The following is a 20,263-nucleotide window of genomic DNA, read 5'->3' as shown; positions in this document are numbered from 1 at the left end:
ACTGCTACTATTACAACTAACAACACCACCACCACCATTAATACTACTCTTACAACTACTACTACCACCATCACCACCATTATTACTACTACTATTACAACTACTACTATCACGACCAACACCACCACCACCACCATTACTACTACTCTTACAACTACTATCACCATCACCACCATCATTACTACTACTAATACAACTACTACTATCACGACCAACACCACCACACCATTACTACTGCTATTAACACTACCACGATCACTACCACCATTACTACTACTCTTACAACTACTACTATCACCATCACCACCATCATTACTACTACTAATACAACTACTACTATCACGACCAACACCACCACACCATTACTACTACTATTACCACTACCACGATCACTACCACCATTACTACTACTCTTACAACTACTACAATTACAACTACCACTACCACCACCACCATTACTACTACTAATACAACTACTACTATCACGACCAACACCACCACACCATTACTACTATTACCACTACCACGAACACTACCACCATCACTACTACTCTTAAACTACTACTACCACCATCACCACCACCATTATTACTTCCTACTATTACAACTACTACTACCACCATTACAACCACCATTACTGCTACTATTACAACTAACAACACCACCACCATTAATACTACTCTTACAACTACTACTACCACCATCACCACCATTATTACTACTACTATTACACTACTACTATCACGACCAACACCACCACCACCACCATTACTACTCTTACAACTACTATCACCATCACCACCATCATTACTACTACTAATACAACTACTACTATCACGACCAACACCACCACACCATTACTACTACTATTAACACCTTTACCACCATCACCACCACCATTACTACTACTCTTAAACTACTACTACCACCATTACCACCATCATTACTACTACTAATACAACTACTACTATCACGACCAACACCACCACACCATTACTACTACTATTACCACTACCACGATCACTACCACCATTACTACTACTCTTACAACTACTACTACCATCACCACCACCACCATTATTACTACTACTACTACTACTACTATTACTACCACCATCACCACCACCATTACTACTACTATTATTACTACCACCACCACCACCACTACTACTATTACTACTACTATTACAACTACTACTACCATCACCACCACCATTACTTCCTACTATTACAACTACTACTACCACCATCACCACCACCATTACTACTACTCTTACACTACTACTACCACCATCACCACCACCACCACCATTATTACTACTACTACTACTACTACTACTACCACCATCACCACCCTAATTACTACTACTAATACAACTACTACTATCACGACTAACACCACCACCACCACTACTACTATTATTACTACTACTACTATTAACACCTTTACCACCATCATTACTACTACTACTATTACACTACTACTACCACCATCACCACCACCATTACTTCCTACTATTACAACTACTACTACCACCATCACCACCACCATTACTTCCTACTATTACAACTACTACTACCACCATCACCACCACCATTACTACTACTATTAACACCTTTACCACCATCACCACCACCACTATTAATACTACTATTACTACCACCACCACCACCACTGCTACTACTACTACTATTACTACTACTACAATTACAACTACCACTACCACCACCACCATTATTACTACTATTATTACTACCACCACCACTACTACTCCTACTATTACAACTACCACCACTACCACTGTTACTACTACTTATTCTACCACCACTGCTATTTCTACTAGTATTACCACTACCATCACCACCATTACTACTACTATTTCAACTACCACCACCACCAGTATTACTACTACTATTACCACCACCACCACTACTGCCGTAGCTAATTGAAAACAAAATGAAGCAAGTTAAAACACCAATTTAAAAAAATAGACTAAGTGTAGAATCCAGGGTTGTGATGTCAAAAAAATCAGGCTTTAAATGAGCAGAAACAAAGTCAGAAATTTCCAAGGAAGTGTCCAAAATCATAGCAAATGCAGTCTTTTTATACTCTTTCTTACAGCCTGGATAACACCTCTATTTTTGATTTGTCAACGGTTTCCTCATCTGCCACCATTATCTTTAAACTTTTTGGTACCTTTCATTTTTATTACTTAATAATGGTGGCAATTCCCATCTATCTTTATTTAAAAGAATGATCAAAAGTAAGACATAAAAAATTGAAAAATTAATGACAGTTATAAAAAATAAAACAAATGACAATGAAAACATACCATACTGTCACTACTACTACAATACTATTGTATACTACTACTATTATTACTACTACTATTAGCACCTCTACTGCCAGTATTACTAGTAGTAGTACTATGTACTCATCCACTTCTCCTCTACTTCCACTTACTAGAAGTATGAGTACAACTACTTCTACTTCTACTACCACTATTACTACTACTGTGGTACTCCTCCTCTCTGTGGTACTACTACTGTGGTACTCCTCCTACTGTGGTACCACTACTGTGGTACTCCTCCTCTTACTAGTTTTATTAATACCTCTATAGCCACAATCTACTTCTTTTCTTACTCCTCCTCTTACTACTACTATTACTACTGCTATTAACAATCACTACTCCTACTCCTACTTATTATTATTACCATCATCATCATCATTAGTATTTTTATTATTATAATCACTATGTTTTTTATTGTGATTAACTTTGCTTGCTTGCTTGCTTGATGATTTCCCATAAAGAATTGTGTAGCTTGTACTGGAATGAATGTCAACAGAAACCTCATAAAGGAAATGACCAGCTTTTGCCTGAAAATGGCGCTACAGCACAACAATTTCATTTTGGGACAGTCATTCCCAAACACAATTTATATTCCTCAACATAATAAATGTATTTTACTTTATATTATTATTATTATTATCATTATTATTATTATTATTATTATTATTATTAATTATTGGAGGTGTAACTGCACAGATGTCTACTACTAGTTTGAAGGCTAATACTACTATAAACCACTAGGCTTTCTAATGCCCAGACCGAATCATCATATTAAAAATATATAAAGATTCTATTTAGAAATTGCCATAATTATTTAATAACTTTGTTGGATTCGTCAAAACTATAGCTATGCAGCGTCATCTCAGTCCGGACCGGAACTATACTTACTAAGTTGTTTGCAACACGGACTTGTATGAGAAGCAACATCCGCCAACCGGAAATCGGATATGAAGCAGTCTGTGCGGAGTTAGGTAAGATGGGCGCTAATTAACTAGCACACTTCTGTGGAGTTTCTGATTCTTTTTCTTATTTCGGTTTGATATTTTCGAATTACACTTCGCCTTGTGTGATTTCTAGGAAGTACAGGATATCGACTGGGTGTGTTTTTTGGGGTTGGTGGCCTTTTTGATAGAACGTTTCCGTCATAGAAATTGCTAGAAATGCTAGCTCCTGCTTGCTAATAAAGCACGGCGCGTGTGGTAGCCGGACATCGTTATAGATAGAAATCTTATATCTGAAGTTGATTATTGTAATTAAAGCATAATGGTTTAATTTACATAAAGCTCAAGCAAGCGAGGTTTTCTACGAGGATTAGTAAAAGCTAATCATGCGAGGTAGCCCGTAGTAGCCTATTAACATGAAGCTAATTTGAACGTTTGTCGTGGCGGGTTTACTGCTATGACGTTAGCATGTGAGCCAAACACGGAATTAGTGGCTTATAGCTCATTTTATTCTCTCTCTCTCTCTCTCTCTCTCTCTCTCTCTCTCTCTCTCTCTCTCATACATACATACATATATATATATATATATATATATATATATATATATATATATATATATATATATATATATATATATATATATATAATGTATGTATGTGTGTATATGTATGTATATATATATATATATATATGTGTATGTATGTAAATATACATAAATAATGTGTGTGTGTGTGTGTAAATGTAAACAAAACAGTGCAAATGCTTTAGGCAAGTTTTGGGGGTATTTATTTAAATTCGACCGATTTCAAGTATAAGTGGTAATAGTTCACTTTTGATCAATGAACACAATGGAAATTTAATGAGCAGAAGAGAAATCTAAGCAATATTTGGTGAGACCAGCTTTTTCCAGCAATTATTATTATAATCAGTTATTCTTGTTTACACTATACCAACACAGTTTTAAAAGAACTTTGCAGGTAGGTTATTACAAAACATCTCGTGGATGAAGGCCGCATCAAATCCTTCTGTCTGTCTGTGCAATCCCAGACAGACTGAATGATTTTGAGATCAGTATTCTGTGGGGGCCAGAACTATTACTTCCTGGATTCCTTGCTCTTCTCTACACTAAAGCAAGTTTTTAATGTTATTAGCTGTATATTTAAGGTCGTTGTCCTGCTGCAGAATACATTTTTAGGCCAATCAAATGCCTCCCTGGTGGTTTGGATAAGTATCTGTCTGTATTTTCTGATTGTTGAGGAAACAATGATTTTGATCAAATCTCCAACTTCTTTTGTAGAAACCTCCCCCAAGATTTATACACAGTTTTTGCTCGGTTAATGACTTTTTCAACTTGCATATAAAATTGTTCATTAGTACCTGCTTGGTATAATTGTCATCTGGCTCTGATCCTGTAAAAGTCCAAAAGTAAGAACTGAAAGTCGAAGGGAGGTCACACCAAATATAAATGTGATTAGTGTGTATTAGATTTCTTTTCTGTTCATTTTTCTATTTTTTTTTAAATTGCTAAAATGAATTAACATGTATTTTTAAGGCATTCTCACTTCATGACATTTTGTCATAACTGCTGAAAACCTTTGCACAGTAACACATACTAATTGATTGCTTATATTTATATAAATAATAATTTGAGCCATGACAACACATGAACTATATTAAAACCATAACCCTGTGATTTCATGTAAAGTTCCGATGCACATCAACATGGTGAAATGTGCACATCAATGTTTGTGGAAAGTGCAGGAAGTAACAGTCCATATTTAGATTTGTGAAGTTAATTTTATATGGTGTGATTAAATATGTGTCAGAATCTGGGGTAGACTGCTGCACAGTGTTGCCAACACCCTCGTTCCTTTTCGTGTTTAGCTCTATGCCCAGTCTGTCTATTGCCCTTTTCTACACTGTGGCATGAAATAACATATAATCGTTGATGATAGTGCATCGACCTTTGAGGACCCTTCTGTGGTCCAGTATCAGTTGTTAATCCAAAGAATTTATAATCTGCCCTTTTTTTTTTTTTTTTTTTTTTTTTTTGAAGGTTCTGTGTCTCCAACAATAAGAAAGTGCTGCCAGATTTTATTTATTACTGGTTGCAGAACAGAAATGCCAGGCTTTTCTCTCTCTCATAACATCTTGTATTAGATCTTGGTTGTGCTGTACACAAAAGTAGACAATGAGCCATGTTCCCCATTTCTAGGTTTTTTTTGCTTGGCTGCAATGGACGACAGCAGTGTGGTGAAGCTCTTTGTTGGGAATCTGGCATTGGAAACAACACAAGATGACCTAATAGCACTGTTTGCCCCTTATGGAAAGCTGGAGACCATTACTTTACTGAGGCAGTTTGCCTTTGTCCATCTGCAGGGAGACGGGGCTGCTGACTTTGCCATACGTGGTCTGAATGGTCTAGAGTTTCGTGGTCGCAACCTTGTTGTCGAAGAGTCTCGAGGAAGGCCCCAGAACTCTGTTAAAGTGTATGTGGGAAACCTGAGTGCTCTGTGCACAACCGACGAACTGCACAAACTGTTCTCTCAGTTTGGCAACGTCTTGGAGTGTGAAAAAGTGAAAAGTATGCTGCATTTGAAATGTTTTTTTTGTTTGTTTGTTTGTTTTTCTGCTGGTGCAATTTAACTTTCAGCATACTGATTTTCTAATATTGTCTCTTGTTCCTTTCTGTGTTCTTTTGCAGCCAAACCCAACTCGTCGATAGGCTATACGTTTGTACACATGGAGCATCAAGAGAATGCAGAGAGCGCCATCGAGGCCCTCCACGGGACCTCGTACATGGGTCGGCCACTTTCTGTGGAACTCTCAAAAGCCCAGCAAACAAAGCCAGCAGCCATTTCCAAGGTGCCATGTGCACGTTGCGGGACACAGGGACACTTTGCTGGTGAATGTCCCTCCAGGCCGCCGTTGGAGCACCACCAGAGTCAGGCGGCCGTGCTTGCTGCTGCGGCTGCAGCTGCCGCTGGACTTCCTATTCAAGTGCAACAGAGCGTCCACAACTCTTTCTTCAACACCAACACCTCTGATCCAACATATGCAGCGCTGAAGGGTCTGACTGAAGCCAGCGGCTCAGATGGTAAGCCAGTTAGCGCCGCAGTTTACGGTGCCCTAGCAAGTCAAGTGTACGGTGCTGTGGCCGATCAGGTCATGGGCCAGGGCGTGGATGACTCTGGCTATCCAGCTGCAGTAGAGGCACCTTCAGCCACCACAGCCATGAATCCTGCCTACGGAACAAACTCCACTGCATATGCAGGCCCTGCCTATGGGACCATGGGTGGGGCGGAGCCTGACCCGCAAGCCATGTTCGAAGCTGCTCGGCAGCGATTCATCGAGCAGGGCCAGCAAGTGTTGGCTGAGCAGCAGGCTATGACCAAATCAGAGCGTGACAGGAGCCCGGTGAGACGTTCTGCTCTGCTGCCTGACCCCGTTCCTCAGCCTATCAGTGCGACGAGACCCAAACGCCGTGCTTTGCTGCCCACGCCGCCTGGAGGACCGGAACTTCCTGCTATTAAAGATGGAGACCCTATTGCAAGGTACAAGCATGCAGTAATTAATGTAGTCCCTATGGGACTGGGTTACAATGATGTCCTTTAAACAAATGCTTTTGTGTTTAGGTTTAATCTAAGATTTTTCTGTTTTTTTTTTTTTTTTTTATTTAATATTAGGTGCTATGCAGAATATGTTCAGCAGTACCAGCAATACCAACAGTACCAGCAGTACCAACAATACCAACAGTACCAGTACTATTATCCACCACCACCGCCGCTCCCACCGCCTCAGATGCCCACCATGCCCATGCCACCTACAGGACCGATGGATGCCAATCACTTGGCGGCTCCTGGAACCGTCGCATCTTCAAGAGCGTATGAGCCACCTCCACCACACAAGGATCCCCACCTCCGCAATCCTGACTACTCCCACCACCACATGCCAGAGCCCACATACCGATAGGGCTTACCACTTCACATTGTGTGTATGTATGTGTGTGTGTGTGTGTGTGTGTGTGTGTGTGGGTGGGTGTGTGTGGGTGGGTGGGGGGGTTGACAGTGCTGAATGTGCGTGGCAGTGTTGGTCCCTCTTTAAGTTGATAATGAAAGGGATGCATTAAATATTTTCATTGGCTTTATGCACCAAACTCGTGTTTTTGTTTTATTAGTCTATTCATTAGACCTCTTATCATAAATTCCAACCAATTAGTTGTGCCTAATCTGACACCAGCTTGTTCCAGGAGCCTTTTAAATTTCTCTCAAACCACAGATGATACCATTTTGAGCAAACAATTTGGTTGAATTGGGTGGAAGATTCTGTCATTATTTAGAGATGCATTTGCAAGGTCTAGGTGCTGTAGTTTTTACTTAACTACAGGCTGGTTTTAAGAAACCAAAATTCATCTTTGTTGCAGGAAGGCAGTAGTGGAAATTTGAAACACAAAGAGGACCTGTGCGGATGATGGGTGGGTGGGTGGGGTGTGTGTGTGTGTGTGTGTGTGTGTGTGTGTGTGTGTGTGTGTGTGTGTGTGTGTGGTGGTGGTGGTGTAACATCCAATTGTTGAAGAATCATTTTCACTCGCAACAGAGCCACACATTTACATGCATCAGATCATCTGTTCCAAACGGGTGGGATTTGGCTTTGGGACGAGACGTGCTCCATCAGTATCAGCTAAATAACACAATAGAACTTGATGTGTTTCAGCCCATTAGGCACAGCCTGAGGGCACATAAGGGCATGACCTGCTCACAGCACGAACCTCAACTCCGTTTATAAAATTCTCCTGTTGGAATGAGGCTAGACTACAAAAAAGGGTGTTTGTTGGGCTAGCTAACATTTATCATTCTCCCAGAAAAGACTTGACTAGTGTATACGCATACTTAAATCTTAGTTTTTTTTTTTTCTTGTTATTTCCATAATCTTTATTGACTCTTATTTGGAGATGCTATTTGTATAGCCTGCAGATTGTTCTGCAGTATTAAGGAATCACCTGCTATTCCTAGTTTTGTTTTTCCTCTCATACATGGATAACAATTATGTGTTCAGGTGATTATTGATGGGTAATCTTTCAAATGACTTTTTTTTGTTTTTCCGAGACAGATTTGTCCCTCCAGTTCCTTGCGAAAATTTTTCTTTTCTTTATATTTTTCTTATTTCCTCAATCATTTGATACTTTTTTCATCCCAGTACATTTTTAGACTGATTTGGCATCGCTCACTTAATTGCTTTGCCTTTTGAGGGTGTAAGGTCTATTGCATTAGGCCTCTGGTTGATTTGAGTTTGAGAATAAAACACAGTGAATATAAATATGGGATGTATTTTTGTTCAAACGTAAATGTGATAAACCAGTGAATGATGGTTTTTAGGCAGTTTGAATTAAACTCTATCCAGTTAACATTTGAATTATTTCTCCAACTTATCATTGAGGTTTCCCAAAAGCAGCATATTTAATACTTATTATTCCAGTGATTGTTCTCATTTGATTCAAATCTGCCTGTTTATCTGAGGAAGGAGTCTACATGAGGTTTTCATAACATCTGGTATGTCGTAGCGTATTTAATCATTGAATATGCAGGCTGTTAGTGCTCTTTTTCTTTGCAGATCTGCATCGATTGTAAGCAAAAGTTTATTGGGCGTATTTGTAGGGGTTTGGTCTCAGATGTTATGGAGAATTTTGTAGAATTCCTTCATTGTGCTTTACAGACCTGAGTAAAATGATTAATGAAAAAAGTCAGAGAAAGCTCTCCTTTTTTAATGATCTTATGTCCTCTTTCCTTTAGAATGCACCTCAGACTGTCTTCAGTCTTTCATTCCAACGCTGAGAGATGGTGGGGTACATGCACACACACACACACACACACACACATGCACAAGCATGGTCTCACTGACCCATTGGCCTGGATACATTAAATCTTTTAACATTATAGGCAACAGATTGCAAAGACCTGCAATCATTCGATGAATAGATTACCATTTGTCTTTTGTTTTGTTTTTCCCCCCAGTGTATTTTGTCAGGGTTTTGTTTTGTTGTGTATAATTAAAATATCTGGAAGACACCTGCTAGAAAGCTTGGCATTACTTCTAAATGTATCCAGGCCCTGATGTTTATAAGACGCAAAAGCCAGATATTGTATTGGAGTGGTCATTGTTTTTCGCTCATAACATTTAGTGGCTCGGTGATGGAAGGGTAACTGTTTATAGTGCATCAAGCTTCCACACATTAACGCAAATGTTAAAGTTTTGCTAGAAATAGTGAATGACTGGTTACTCGTACTGTTCTTCCAGCCACATTTTCCCTTTTCGCTAACTACAGCTAAAATGGCTCCCCGGCCTCAGGACGCCAAGTTGACACATGACGGGGGAAGAGAATTAGAGTCCCACAGTGGCATGGATGCACTCCCCAGAAAGGTAAAGCCCTCTGGCCCCAATCACGCTTGCACCTTGACCATACACCACTTTCCCTAAATCTCCTGCTCCAACTCAGCTCAGATCCACCTTCTGGCTGAAAAAAAAAAAAAAAAAAAATGGGGCTATAACAATGTCACAGGTTAGGGTTACATAAATGACAGAAATCAAAGCTTTAGCTCAGGCACACAAAGTACCCCACATGATCTTGGTTTGGTTGTTTGCAAATGTTATTTTTTTTCCTTTCCAATATACAATGTTGGTTAAAGCCTCATTGGCACATCCATTCAGAATGTCCTAGTACCTTAGGCCAGGAATGATGACAGTGTCAAAATATCCTTTATAAAGAACATAGGAGCGTGTGAGATCACAGGAAAATTGAATTGTTGGCTTGTTCTGTGGCATTTGGTGTTTGTTTTAAGCATTTTCAGTAAGACGAGACGAGATGCGCATACGCTCACAACTGAGGTTCCCTGGCTGTGCTTTGAACAGTTAAGAAGACAGCACAGCTTTAAGGGGAGCGCAGTACGATCCAAAAGGCAAGAGCTGGGGCTGTCGCCTGGTAGGTGAGTAACCAGCGCGCCACTGTCCCACTCAGACCTGTTCCCGCTCTCAAACCCCACACCTCGCCTCCCCCATTACTCCAACTGATTCTGTACACCAATTTGCCATGCATGCCTCAGGGAACAACGCTTTTAGAAATTACAGCAGGTTCTCATATGAGGACCGATGCAGAAATTTAAATGGCTTCAAAACATTTGTTTAAAAACCTTTCCAAAGAAGTCTGTTGTGTTCCTCGAGTTCTGACTGGACCCAAGTGTTTGGCTGTTTAGGCGTTTTTATAACATGACACATTGTATAGTCAAGTCCAACATCATCTGAATTTACAGTTTAACAGTACAGGAGGGAAAATCCGATGTCAGTTAATTGAAATGTATTGTCCTTCATCGTCCATGATGTATTGCAGCTTTTACTTCGCATCCGTTTCACTGACAACGTGTATAAGCTGTAATTTGAACAACATGCGCCATTACCCCCTACCCGCCACCCCCCTTTAGAGTGTAAAGCATTGCTTACGATCTATTTAGGTCAGGAAATAAATATTCAGGGAACATGCTTTAGTTGAGCTAAATGCTACCACTTTTACTGAGATCAGTTTACTTCTTTTTGCTACTGTCCCAGCAACAACAATGTTTTTTTTTTTTTTTTGTCTTTGTAGTCTTTTAATCTTGTAAAACTAAATTAAAGACATTTACAAAAAATAAAAGTGTGTGCTTGCATTTGTAAAGAAAATTAGTATTACTATTCACAGAAGATCATGTGGACAGGTCAGCTGTGCAGACATCGTCCATGTGCTGGGGATCCACTATATACAGCGCATCTCCACCATAACTTGATAAACATCGAGTTTTTTTTATTTTTTAACTCAAACGTTGAATGAGTGGAAATTTACTCCAAATAATTTTTACTCACTGAAGGATGCTTTTCATGTTTAGCAGTCTGTAGTCCAGGAATCAGACACTTTGGTTTTAATTATACTGGAGTTTGGATTGAATCTGAAACAATTATTTTCACCTGCCAGCTGAAAAACAAAGGTTTTCCTGTAGCCAGGATTCAGTGTATATATACATTTTAGGGTGTTTTTGAAAAGGAGGGGTGAAGTGCAGCGTGTGCACAGAACTGCGTGAAACCGTGGATCATATACGAACAGTGCAACATGACAAAACGACAGGAACAAATAAGCTCATGGTCTCCTTTTATAGAAACAGTTATCTAACTTTTACAGTGAAGTGATTTGAGGTTATACACTGGACATGGACTCTGCTGGAGGGTAAAGACAAATACTGAGACAAACTAAAGAGTGAGTAAAAGATCTCACATGCTTCTGGACTACAGTAACACAATAAATACAGGACCAATGACAAACATTTTAATAAAAAACTGGAAAAATATAAAAATGTATAAAAACTGACCATTTAGTATATGCAGGTCTAGTGCAATGGAAAGAACAGCTGCTTTAAAAAATAAAAATAAATAGTAATAAAATGAAGCCATAACAGAGCGTTATGGTGGTGTTATGTGACCACCAGAAACTATAGCAGCTTTTTCAACACAAATGAGAGCATAGCTCCGAGTGACAATCCCAAAGCCAGGAAAAACGTCATCAAAGCCCCAGCAGTCTCGGCATCCTTAGCCCTTAACAACCTAGTGAGTGGAAAATGAATAATCAGAATAATGATTAAGCTCTAAGGCCAAACGTTTGTGGACACCGCACTTGTGTTTTTTTTTTATCATTGCATTCTAGATTTAGTTCAGTTTTTTTCTTTTTAGGAAAGGCTTTGCACCAGCTTTTGGATTATGGCTATTGGGATTTGTGATCATTATCCATAAAAGAAATGATCAGGCATTGATTATGGATGTGGAGGTCTGGAGTGCAGTCGGTGTTCCAGTTCATCCCCAAATGCGTTCAGTGGCGTTGAGGACTTTAGAGTTCTACTAAACAAACACTGATGAACCATGTCTACATGGGGTTTGCTTTGTGCACAGTAGCAGTGTCATGCTGAAACGGTTTTGGCTTTCCAGTGAAAGGAAACCTTAATGTTAAAGTGCACAAAGGCATTGTGTAGAACACTGTGCTTTAAACTCTAAGCAAAATGTTAAAGGAAAGAACCACATATGGGTGTACTGGTCAGGTGTCCACATACGTTTGGTCACTGCGTGTATGTGAATAAATAAATATATATATATATATCCCATTTAAGACAACAGTAAGAACTTTTTTTAAACTGGTGTGTGATAATCTGTTAAATTACATGTTTTAACTAAAATGATGATTTAAGATGTTACTGTGATGTGTTGCGTTACTTACTGCGGCGCATAAGACATGGAGAGGCAGGCAAAATATCCATTTGTCATAGCAAACAATGACATGATGCATATGTAGGCAAATTCGTGTGTGAAAAGACTCGCTAGATAGGTGCGAGATGAAATGTTGCACAACATGAGCGCAGGAATAAAGATCATCCGAGATGTCACAAGGATAGGGAACAGACAGCTTTCCTTTTTGGGCTGTGAGAAGAGACGAAGGGTATTACTTTCAAACAGAAGCAAATTCATGTGTACATGTGAACAAATAATCATTACATCACTGAGAAGACCAGCAGTTTGGATTGTAATTCAATTATTAAATAATTTATTGTACTCAATAAAACTGCTATAATACCAGTGTAAATGGTATACAGTATAACATCAATTTCAGGCTACTACTCTGGTGTATATACTAAGATTGTAGATAATAAATACAAGATATTTGCATTTAGCATTATGATACTATCCATTTTTATATTTTTTTTTATAAAAATATACCCTTTTTTGTTGTATTCTTCATCTATCTACTAGAAGTAACTTTTGACAAGGGAACTTTACACATTCATGACTCATCATCAGTTCTTCTGAATGTTGGGGAATCCCTGATATTTGACATCATATTAGATTCTAACAGAATTGTTCCAGATTGAGACCGGTCTTCTAATTTGCTCTCTATTTCAATTAGTTGTCCACTCTTTTTACAGTTGGTATTTACATGTCTCCAAGTTTGCTGACCTGTGGACTCCTCATAAGAGTTCCATTTTAAGTCTCTTTTGAGATTTCTTTTATTTGTCATCTGATGGAGGTTTTTCCATAATGCTATTTCCTCCACCTTGCAACATCTGAAATTTTTACATTTGACTGTGACAAGGTCTATTGTTAAATGTGCTATAGAAATGAAATTCCATTCAAACAGGAAATAGCAGGAAATCCTGAACAAGCGGTAGAACCATTGAAACAAAAAAAAAAGCGCTATGACGTCTTACCCATTGAAAGAAGGAAGTGACACTTCGGCCGATCCAGTCCATTACATTGAAGAGCATGAAACAGCAGAGGGGCCTAAAAATATCAGCTAAGAGAGAAAAATTAAGAAACATCAAATGAATGTTTTACTCCGATTTCTTTTTTAATATTTGGAAAAGAGCGAGTTGTAATAGAGACCCACCCCATGTTCCTGTAAACATTTCATTTGGTTCCACCAATACAGTAATTGCTGGAAAAACAGACAATGTGACTGTGAAAACACAGGTCACACACAAGGCCATCAACCAAATCTAAAAAGAAAGAGAAAAAAGGTTATTGGTGACTTTTGATGACTTGTCAATGTACATTATATGACTCATACTACATTAACCATTTACCCAAAAGAAAGTGTGTGGTATCTGGAAAAACCTTTAGAATATTGGTATAGATTTAATATGCCTTTATATATCCAAACTAATCAATAGTATGATAAATGAATTAAATTCCGATCAGGCATAACATTATGGCCACCTGCCAAATATTGTGTTGGTCCACCTTTTGCTGCCAAAACTCCCTGACGCATCAACTGTTAACAGCATTAACTTTTTCAGCAATTTGAGCTACAGGAGCTCGTCTGTTGGATCGAACCACATGGACCAGCCTTCGCTCCCCACGTGCATCAATGAGCCACGGCCACCCACCCACCCACCGGTTTACCACTGTTTCTTCTTGGACCACTTTTGATAGATACTGACCACTGCAGACCAGGAAAACCCCACAAGAGCTGCAGTTTTGGAAATGCTCTGATCCAGTCGTCTAGACATCACAATTTGGCCCTCGTCAAACTCACTCACATTCTTACGCTTCCCCGTTTTTTCTGCTTTTAACACGTCAACTTTGAGAACAAAATGTTCACTTTCTGCCTGATATATCGCACCCACTAACAAGTGCCATGATGAAGAGATAATCAGTGTTATTTACTTTACCAGTCATGTTATGTCATAATAATATGCCTGATCGGTGTTTAGACATACATACATAATTCTATGTACCTTTTTAAACACTGCCAACACTGATAACTTTTCTTCTGGTTCCCCTTTTCTATCCACAGTCTTTAAACCTTCAGCATCAAGGTCAAATAATGTGCTTTTTCCATTGCAGTCTGGAGTGGATTCAGAACCAGTGGGCTTCAATTTGACTAAGGTCACATTCTCTACAACAAAAGACAAAAATAAATAAATTTACAGTATGAGAAATACATGTCTTAAAAGTAACTTGAATCCAAAATTTGCTAATTAGATTACTATTTGGTGATGTCTGAGACTAACCATTTTTTCTCAGATCCAAATCTGGCAAAGCCTCTTTGTTTGCAGTTCCAGCTTTCAAATACAATCCAGCAAATTTCTAAAAAAAACAAACAAAAACAACTTATAAAAAACGTGTGGCACAGTAAAATGAATTTTTTGCTGTTATCAATTATAATGGAATGTAACTAAGGTTTGTGTCTGTGCTGAAAATCAGCACTTTACATGATAAACATGATTGAATTACACATTGTAATGGGTTTTCAAATAGTTTGGGTCCACATAAGACTTTTAACTCTACAAGGTAAAATATCAAATGAACAATGAACGCAATAATAAAGGGATGTACCAGCTGAGGAAGCACTAAGTAACAGCACAGTGTGAGGAGTGTGGCAGCACAGGGAGTGATGAAGTAGCCTAAAGCCGCACTCTCGTTGTCTGTTTTCGCTGAAGATACAAGCAGCAAAGACAATTTCATTCAGGATCCACCATAACACATTCCTTATTTAGCTCAGATTTCACAATCGGCACACACTGATACTCACAGATCATTGCCATCAACATGGCGGCTGCCGAGAAGATGCCAGCCATGGCCTGGCCGCTCATAAAGCACGAGCTATATTTAGGTGGGAACTTGCCAACCAGACCAAAGAGACTGCCCTGAAGCACGGCCCCAAACACTGAAAGCAGAGTAATTTACAATTATTAGTTCCTGATACACTCACAACTTTTATATAATGAAGGTGTGTCTATTTTGTTTGTTTAATGTGACAAGACATACTGTTGATGAACCAGATGGTTGACATTGTGATGTTGAAGAAAATATCCTGTTCCATTTTGACTTTCACTAAAGTGGCTGTGAGGAGGAAGAGCAGTAAAATAAAGACCAAACTGCCAGCTATCCTTGTCCTTTCTGGAATACTGCAGAGCAAAATAAAGAAACACCACATCACATTATTAGCATTTGGTAAATGCCCTTATTCAGAGTGACTTAACATTATCTCTTAATACAACTGAGCAGTTGAAGGTTTAGAGCCTTGCTTAAGGGCCCAGCAGTGGCATCTTAGTGGTGCTGGGATTTAAACTCACAACCTTCTGATTAGAAATCCAACATAAACCTTAGCTATCCCTTCTACATCACACACATCTAGTAAAACTGGTAAAGAGATACTTACCGCTGGTAGAGAAATGAGTTCAGGAATGTGAACATCAGCAAAGGAAGCTGGGAAAGCAGCACACACATGTTGTCGAACATATACGGATCTGTCTGACCAGCATCCGAAACATTGCCTGACTTTGTGGTGTTGAGGCGTTCGTTGAAATACTGCGAAAGACAACAAATAAGTGGTGTAGATTTCCACATGGTTGTGCAGATCTTAAAAAAAAAAAAAAGCCTAATAGAACTTTTATGGTTCTTACACCAAAAGCAGTGATGAAGAAATTCCACGGGAGAAGTGTTCCCATGCCCAGAATGAAAAAGATGACGGCCACGAGGCGCCTGTCAAAGAGGAAAAAAGCTATTTAATTTGGAATAAGGGTAGTTTTATTTAACTCCGAGTACAAGCTAAGGACTCACCCGTTGTCTGATGCGCACAGCATTTTATCTCCTGGTTCTGCCAATAGAAGAAAAAAAAAACCTTTCAGTTATAAATAGAATGAAAATAAATTAGGTCATTCATTTAAAATGATATACCCAGATGATTATAAAATTGTCCTTGCCCATAAAAAGTTTCACCAAACTAAGTAAGAAGCAAATCACAATGGATCATGCGCAATCATAGCAACACTATTTATTTACAGTATATTTATTTATACTGTGTAGTATCTGAGAAACGTCATTTCCTGCTATCGGTTATAGCAGATAACAATTTTTTCCTTCACCAGACATTCGTATTAATAATACAGCTCGCCATGCCACTGGAAAGAAAACAAATTCAAATAATGAGATACATAAATAAATATGTAAATAAATACCAGATATGATTCATTGATTATAAATCTCTGTTATTTTCTTATGTATTTCATTATTGAAATTAGTTTACTTTATACAACCTCAAAAGGAGATTCAATTCTCGTAAAAGACACCAATCCTACACTTCACCATCATGGTTATTTCTATTTATACTCCTATGCAGAACAATACTATTTATAGTTTTATATTTATTGTAGATCAGAAATTGACTTATTTGTTACACCTTTGCTTCTTGCCGATGAATGAACAAACACTGGTATCATTTCTTTTAATGTTAAATCATTTTCACTGTCATCTACACACCTTTTCTAATACACAAACACGAGCAGATCATTCATAGGCTACATAATAGCTCTCAATTAAAAAAACAGGTAGAACCACGTTGCTGAACATTCAGTCCATCTCATTTCCTTGAACCATGTGTTTTCAAGGCTTTATATTTTTTAAGACCTTTCTATTTAATTTGTTACCAATCATATCAATGAAACCTATGATATGAACATTCTGTCATTTTTTTTGTATTATTTCTCAGATAGAAAAAAATATACTCAGGCTGATTTACCCACTTCAAACTATCCAATCAACTTAAACTCAGTTTATAAATTGAATTATAGATTAAAATCTACTTGATACGAGTCATTTGTGTATTTGCAGGTCGTCCTGCCTTTAATAAAATCCTACCTTTGGGACGAGATTCAGATTAAATTGGACAAGACCAGATCTCTCTCCGCGTGTGTAAATCCACGTGTACTGAGCACATGGAAACTTTTAAGTTTGTAAGGAGGAAATGATGAAACGATGATTCACAGTAGTTTTACACGTGGAAGTGTAACAACTCAGTTAATGCCAGTTATAGGGGAAACCAACAGGGGGTCAAATTTTTCCATTGTATTTAAGTTTGGTCTCATATTTGAGTGTGATTTTGAGCAGTATTTACGTTTGGATGGTATTTAGGGTAAATAAATAATAAGAAAATAATTAATTATTTCTTGAATCTGAGGAGGATAACTCCCCCACTTTGAGTTTTATCAGTCATTTTTTAAGGTAAACAGAAAAGTGGAAAGCCTAAATATAATGTATAATGATTATTTTTACCATATGCACACATTTATCATAAATTATGTCATACATATTTTTCATAAAGCACCAGTTTAACTAAAGACAATTCTTTCCACGAACCGTGTGTGTGTATTACTGTTATACATATTATTTTGATTTATTTATACATTTATACACGACATATATATAATAAAAATGGATCTGAACCCATCATCATGAAGAATGAGCGCTTGAATTATCGATGAATAGAAATAAACTGCGACCGAAACAAGTGCAGGAAATTCGGATGGCTAGAAATAAAAAAAACACCTAACAGAAATCAATAATAATAAAAATATATAAACATTAACAACGGGTTTTTGTGCGACCCGTTGTTTGAGGAACTCCTCCTGAACGTCATCTTACGTCACAACCAGTCCCCGCCCACTTTCACTTTCACTGGCCACTCACTGAAGTCTGACATTGGCGCGCGCGCGCTTGCTTCAAAGGCAGACCAGAGTATAAAAACCAATATGTGATATTTATAAAAAATATACCAAATATACGGAGTGCAAATTGTCTGATTAATGAAAGCAGGGGTCCGGTGTGTGTGTGTGTGTGTGTGTATAATTTGTATAACGTTTCTTGCATTGAAAATGAATAACCCCGTATGTGTATTTATACATAACCATAGTTTCATTTCATGAAATAAAACGAAAAATCTGTAAATAATTTTATATGTCAACATTTGGTCAACATGCACACAGACAGCATTTGCATATGATAATTAACTTCTGAATATTGAGCGGCTGTGCGTAAAAACGCGCGCGCAATGTGAAAGTTTATACGCTTCTGACAATTGGAAATTAATGCAGCACTTTAATGAGCATAATAAACTGTATTACTACCACTATTATTATTATTATTATTGTTGTTATTTATAAGCATAATCATTACCTTATATACTACAGAACAAGAACATGCCCTGCAATTTATTCCTGATCCATAAAAAAAGACACACCGGCCTGTTATAAACTCTATATTTGACATGATCTCTACTATTACCCCATGTTATATAATATATAAATATAAATAATACTCACGTGCGTGAGGAACTGTGGACTGCGTGTATTGTGAGAATGAGATCTGCTTCAGCTGGCGCGCTTTTTCAAAGTTATTCGCGGTGGCGCGTCTTGTTCTGCGTCATCACTTTCCTTCCTGGACTTTCCGGTTCCACCTTAAAAGGATCAGTAATTACATTTCGCCAGAAGATGGCGCCAAAACGCTGAAATATCACTCAAATAGGCAGATAGATACAGTGGCTTTAAAAAGACTCCTTATCAATATAAAATTGCAGGTTTTTCCTATATTTTTCAAATATAGGAACGGAAATGACAACATAATTGGTTATTTTTTATCATAATCATGCAACAAACAGAATAATAGAGAAAAAAAAGCAATATGTCATTATTGGGAACATTTTAACTATAAAAAAACCCCACCACATCTTGATTGCAGTACTCTGTGGACACCTTTTTTGGCTTTATTACAGCATCAAGTCTTTTTTTGAATACGTCTCCATTAACTTCATACATCTAAACTTTTTCTCCACTCTTCAGTCCAAGTTCCTTTAAATTGCAAGGGGATCTTCGATCTACTCCGAGCTCATATTAGGTCATTCCATAGGTTTTCGTTGGAATTGAGGTCTGGGTGGGCCATTCGAGGACTTATTGATTATTCTTTTCTGGGGACATGTCTTTTGTTGATTTAATGTGTGCTTTTGGGTCATTGTAATGTTGAAATATGAAATTCTTAGCTTTTTGACAGAGGGCAGAAGGATTTTGTGGCAAATATCCTTGTATTTGGAGCAATTCAGCCCAGCTGAAGAGAAGCAGCCCCAAAGCATAATGGTACCCCCACTATGTTTGACTTTCAGTATGGTGTTCCTTTGACAAGGACTTTGCACCAACATACCTAGAATTATGGCCATCAGAAAATAAAACTTTTTTGCACAGGGTTTTGGGTGATTGAATTAATCTTTTGGCATAATTCAGACGGGCCTGAATATTCTTCTTGCCACCCGACCCAACAGCCCAGAATTGTGCAGAATACAGGAGATGGTAGTCATATGTAAGGAGTGACCAGTACCTGCCAGACATTCTTTCAGTGTTGCTGTAGGCCTTTTGTTAGCCTCCCTGATAAGTTTTCTTTGTTTGTCTTAATGGTGCCACATTTTCTCCACTTATTAACATTGGTGGGTTTCAGAGGTGACAAAAGTACACACATTTTCCACTTATTTAAAAGTACAGATACTCATGTTTTAAAATACTCTGGTAGAAGTTGAAGTACTGATTATACTTCTTTCCTCAAGTTAAAGTAAAGAGGTTTGGGCTCTGACATGTACTTAAGTAA

General features: G+C 38.1%; 2 protein-coding genes across 6 annotated transcripts; one reads left to right on the top strand and one right to left on the bottom strand.

Annotated features, from left to right (window-relative positions):
* The first annotated feature begins 3,214 nt into the window (after positions 1–3,214).
* On the top strand, positions 3,215–11,747 carry rbm14a (RNA binding motif protein 14a). Of its 4 annotated transcripts, XR_006927977.1 has the most exons (6): positions 3,215–3,322; positions 5,508–5,876; positions 5,997–6,846; positions 6,979–7,286; positions 9,082–9,134; positions 9,615–11,747. XR_006927977.1 is itself a non-coding variant. In XM_046867684.1 (5 exons), the coding sequence occupies exons 1-4, from the start codon at positions 3,265–3,267 to the stop codon at positions 7,262–7,264; spliced, it is 1,563 nt and encodes a 520-aa protein (XP_046723640.1). In that variant the 5' UTR covers positions 3,215–3,264; the 3' UTR covers positions 7,265–7,286; positions 9,082–11,747. The 4 variants fall into 4 exon arrangements, 3 of the variants coding, with proteins under 3 accessions (XP_046723640.1, XP_046723642.1, XP_046723643.1); XM_046867684.1 differs by having other exon boundaries at positions 9,082–11,747; XM_046867686.1 differs by lacking the exons at positions 3,215–3,322; positions 9,082–9,134; positions 9,615–11,747 and adding an exon at positions 3,329–3,463 and having other exon boundaries at positions 6,979–8,704.
* slc29a2 (solute carrier family 29 member 2) lies at positions 11,451–19,080 on the bottom strand. Of its 2 annotated transcripts, none has more exons than XM_046867688.1 (13): positions 18,955–19,080; positions 16,418–16,454; positions 16,261–16,339; positions 16,017–16,165; positions 15,623–15,762; positions 15,387–15,521; positions 15,191–15,288; positions 14,866–14,941; positions 14,590–14,750; positions 13,740–13,848; positions 13,561–13,646; positions 12,576–12,775; positions 11,451–11,911 (listed from the first exon to the last, which is right to left on the bottom strand). In XM_046867688.1, exons 2-13 carry the CDS (start codon positions 16,438–16,440, stop codon positions 11,800–11,802), a joined length of 1,368 nt encoding a protein of 455 aa, XP_046723644.1. In that variant the 5' UTR covers positions 16,441–16,454; positions 18,955–19,080; the 3' UTR covers positions 11,451–11,799. The 2 variants fall into 2 exon arrangements, with proteins under 2 accessions (XP_046723644.1, XP_046723645.1); XM_046867689.1 differs by lacking the exon at positions 18,955–19,080 and adding an exon at positions 17,495–17,636.
* Positions 19,081–20,263: the final 1,183 nt, after the last annotated feature.

The sequence above is a fragment of the Silurus meridionalis genome, chromosome 15, assembly GCF_014805685.1.
Source record: "Silurus meridionalis isolate SWU-2019-XX chromosome 15, ASM1480568v1, whole genome shotgun sequence".
Taxonomy (NCBI): domain Eukaryota; kingdom Metazoa; phylum Chordata; class Actinopteri; order Siluriformes; family Siluridae; genus Silurus; species Silurus meridionalis.
The sequence above is the reverse complement of the archived record's forward strand: the minus strand, read 5'-3'. Positions and strand labels throughout refer to the sequence as shown.

Coding starts and splice junctions, on each gene's coding strand:
- slc29a2 (XM_046867688.1), bottom strand. CDS start 16,440: ATGCTGTGCGCATCAGACAACGG. Junction 13,647..13,739: donor AATGTTTACAGGAACATGGG/GTGGGTCTCTAT, acceptor TTTCTCTCTTAG/CTGATATTTTTAGGCCCCTC. Junction 12,776..13,560: donor TCACTTCCTTCTTTCAATGG/GTAAGACGTCAT, acceptor CTCTTCTCACAG/CCCAAAAAGGAAAGCTGTCT.
- rbm14a (XM_046867684.1), top strand. CDS start 3,265: ATGAGAAGCAACATCCGCCAACCGGAAATCGGATATGAAGCAGTCTGT. Junction 3,323..5,507: donor AGCAGTCTGTGCGGAGTTAG/GTAAGATGGGCG, acceptor CCCCATTTCTAG/GTTTTTTTTGCTTGGCTGCA. Junction 5,877..5,996: donor GGAGTGTGAAAAAGTGAAAA/GTATGCTGCATT, acceptor GTTCTTTTGCAG/CCAAACCCAACTCGTCGATA.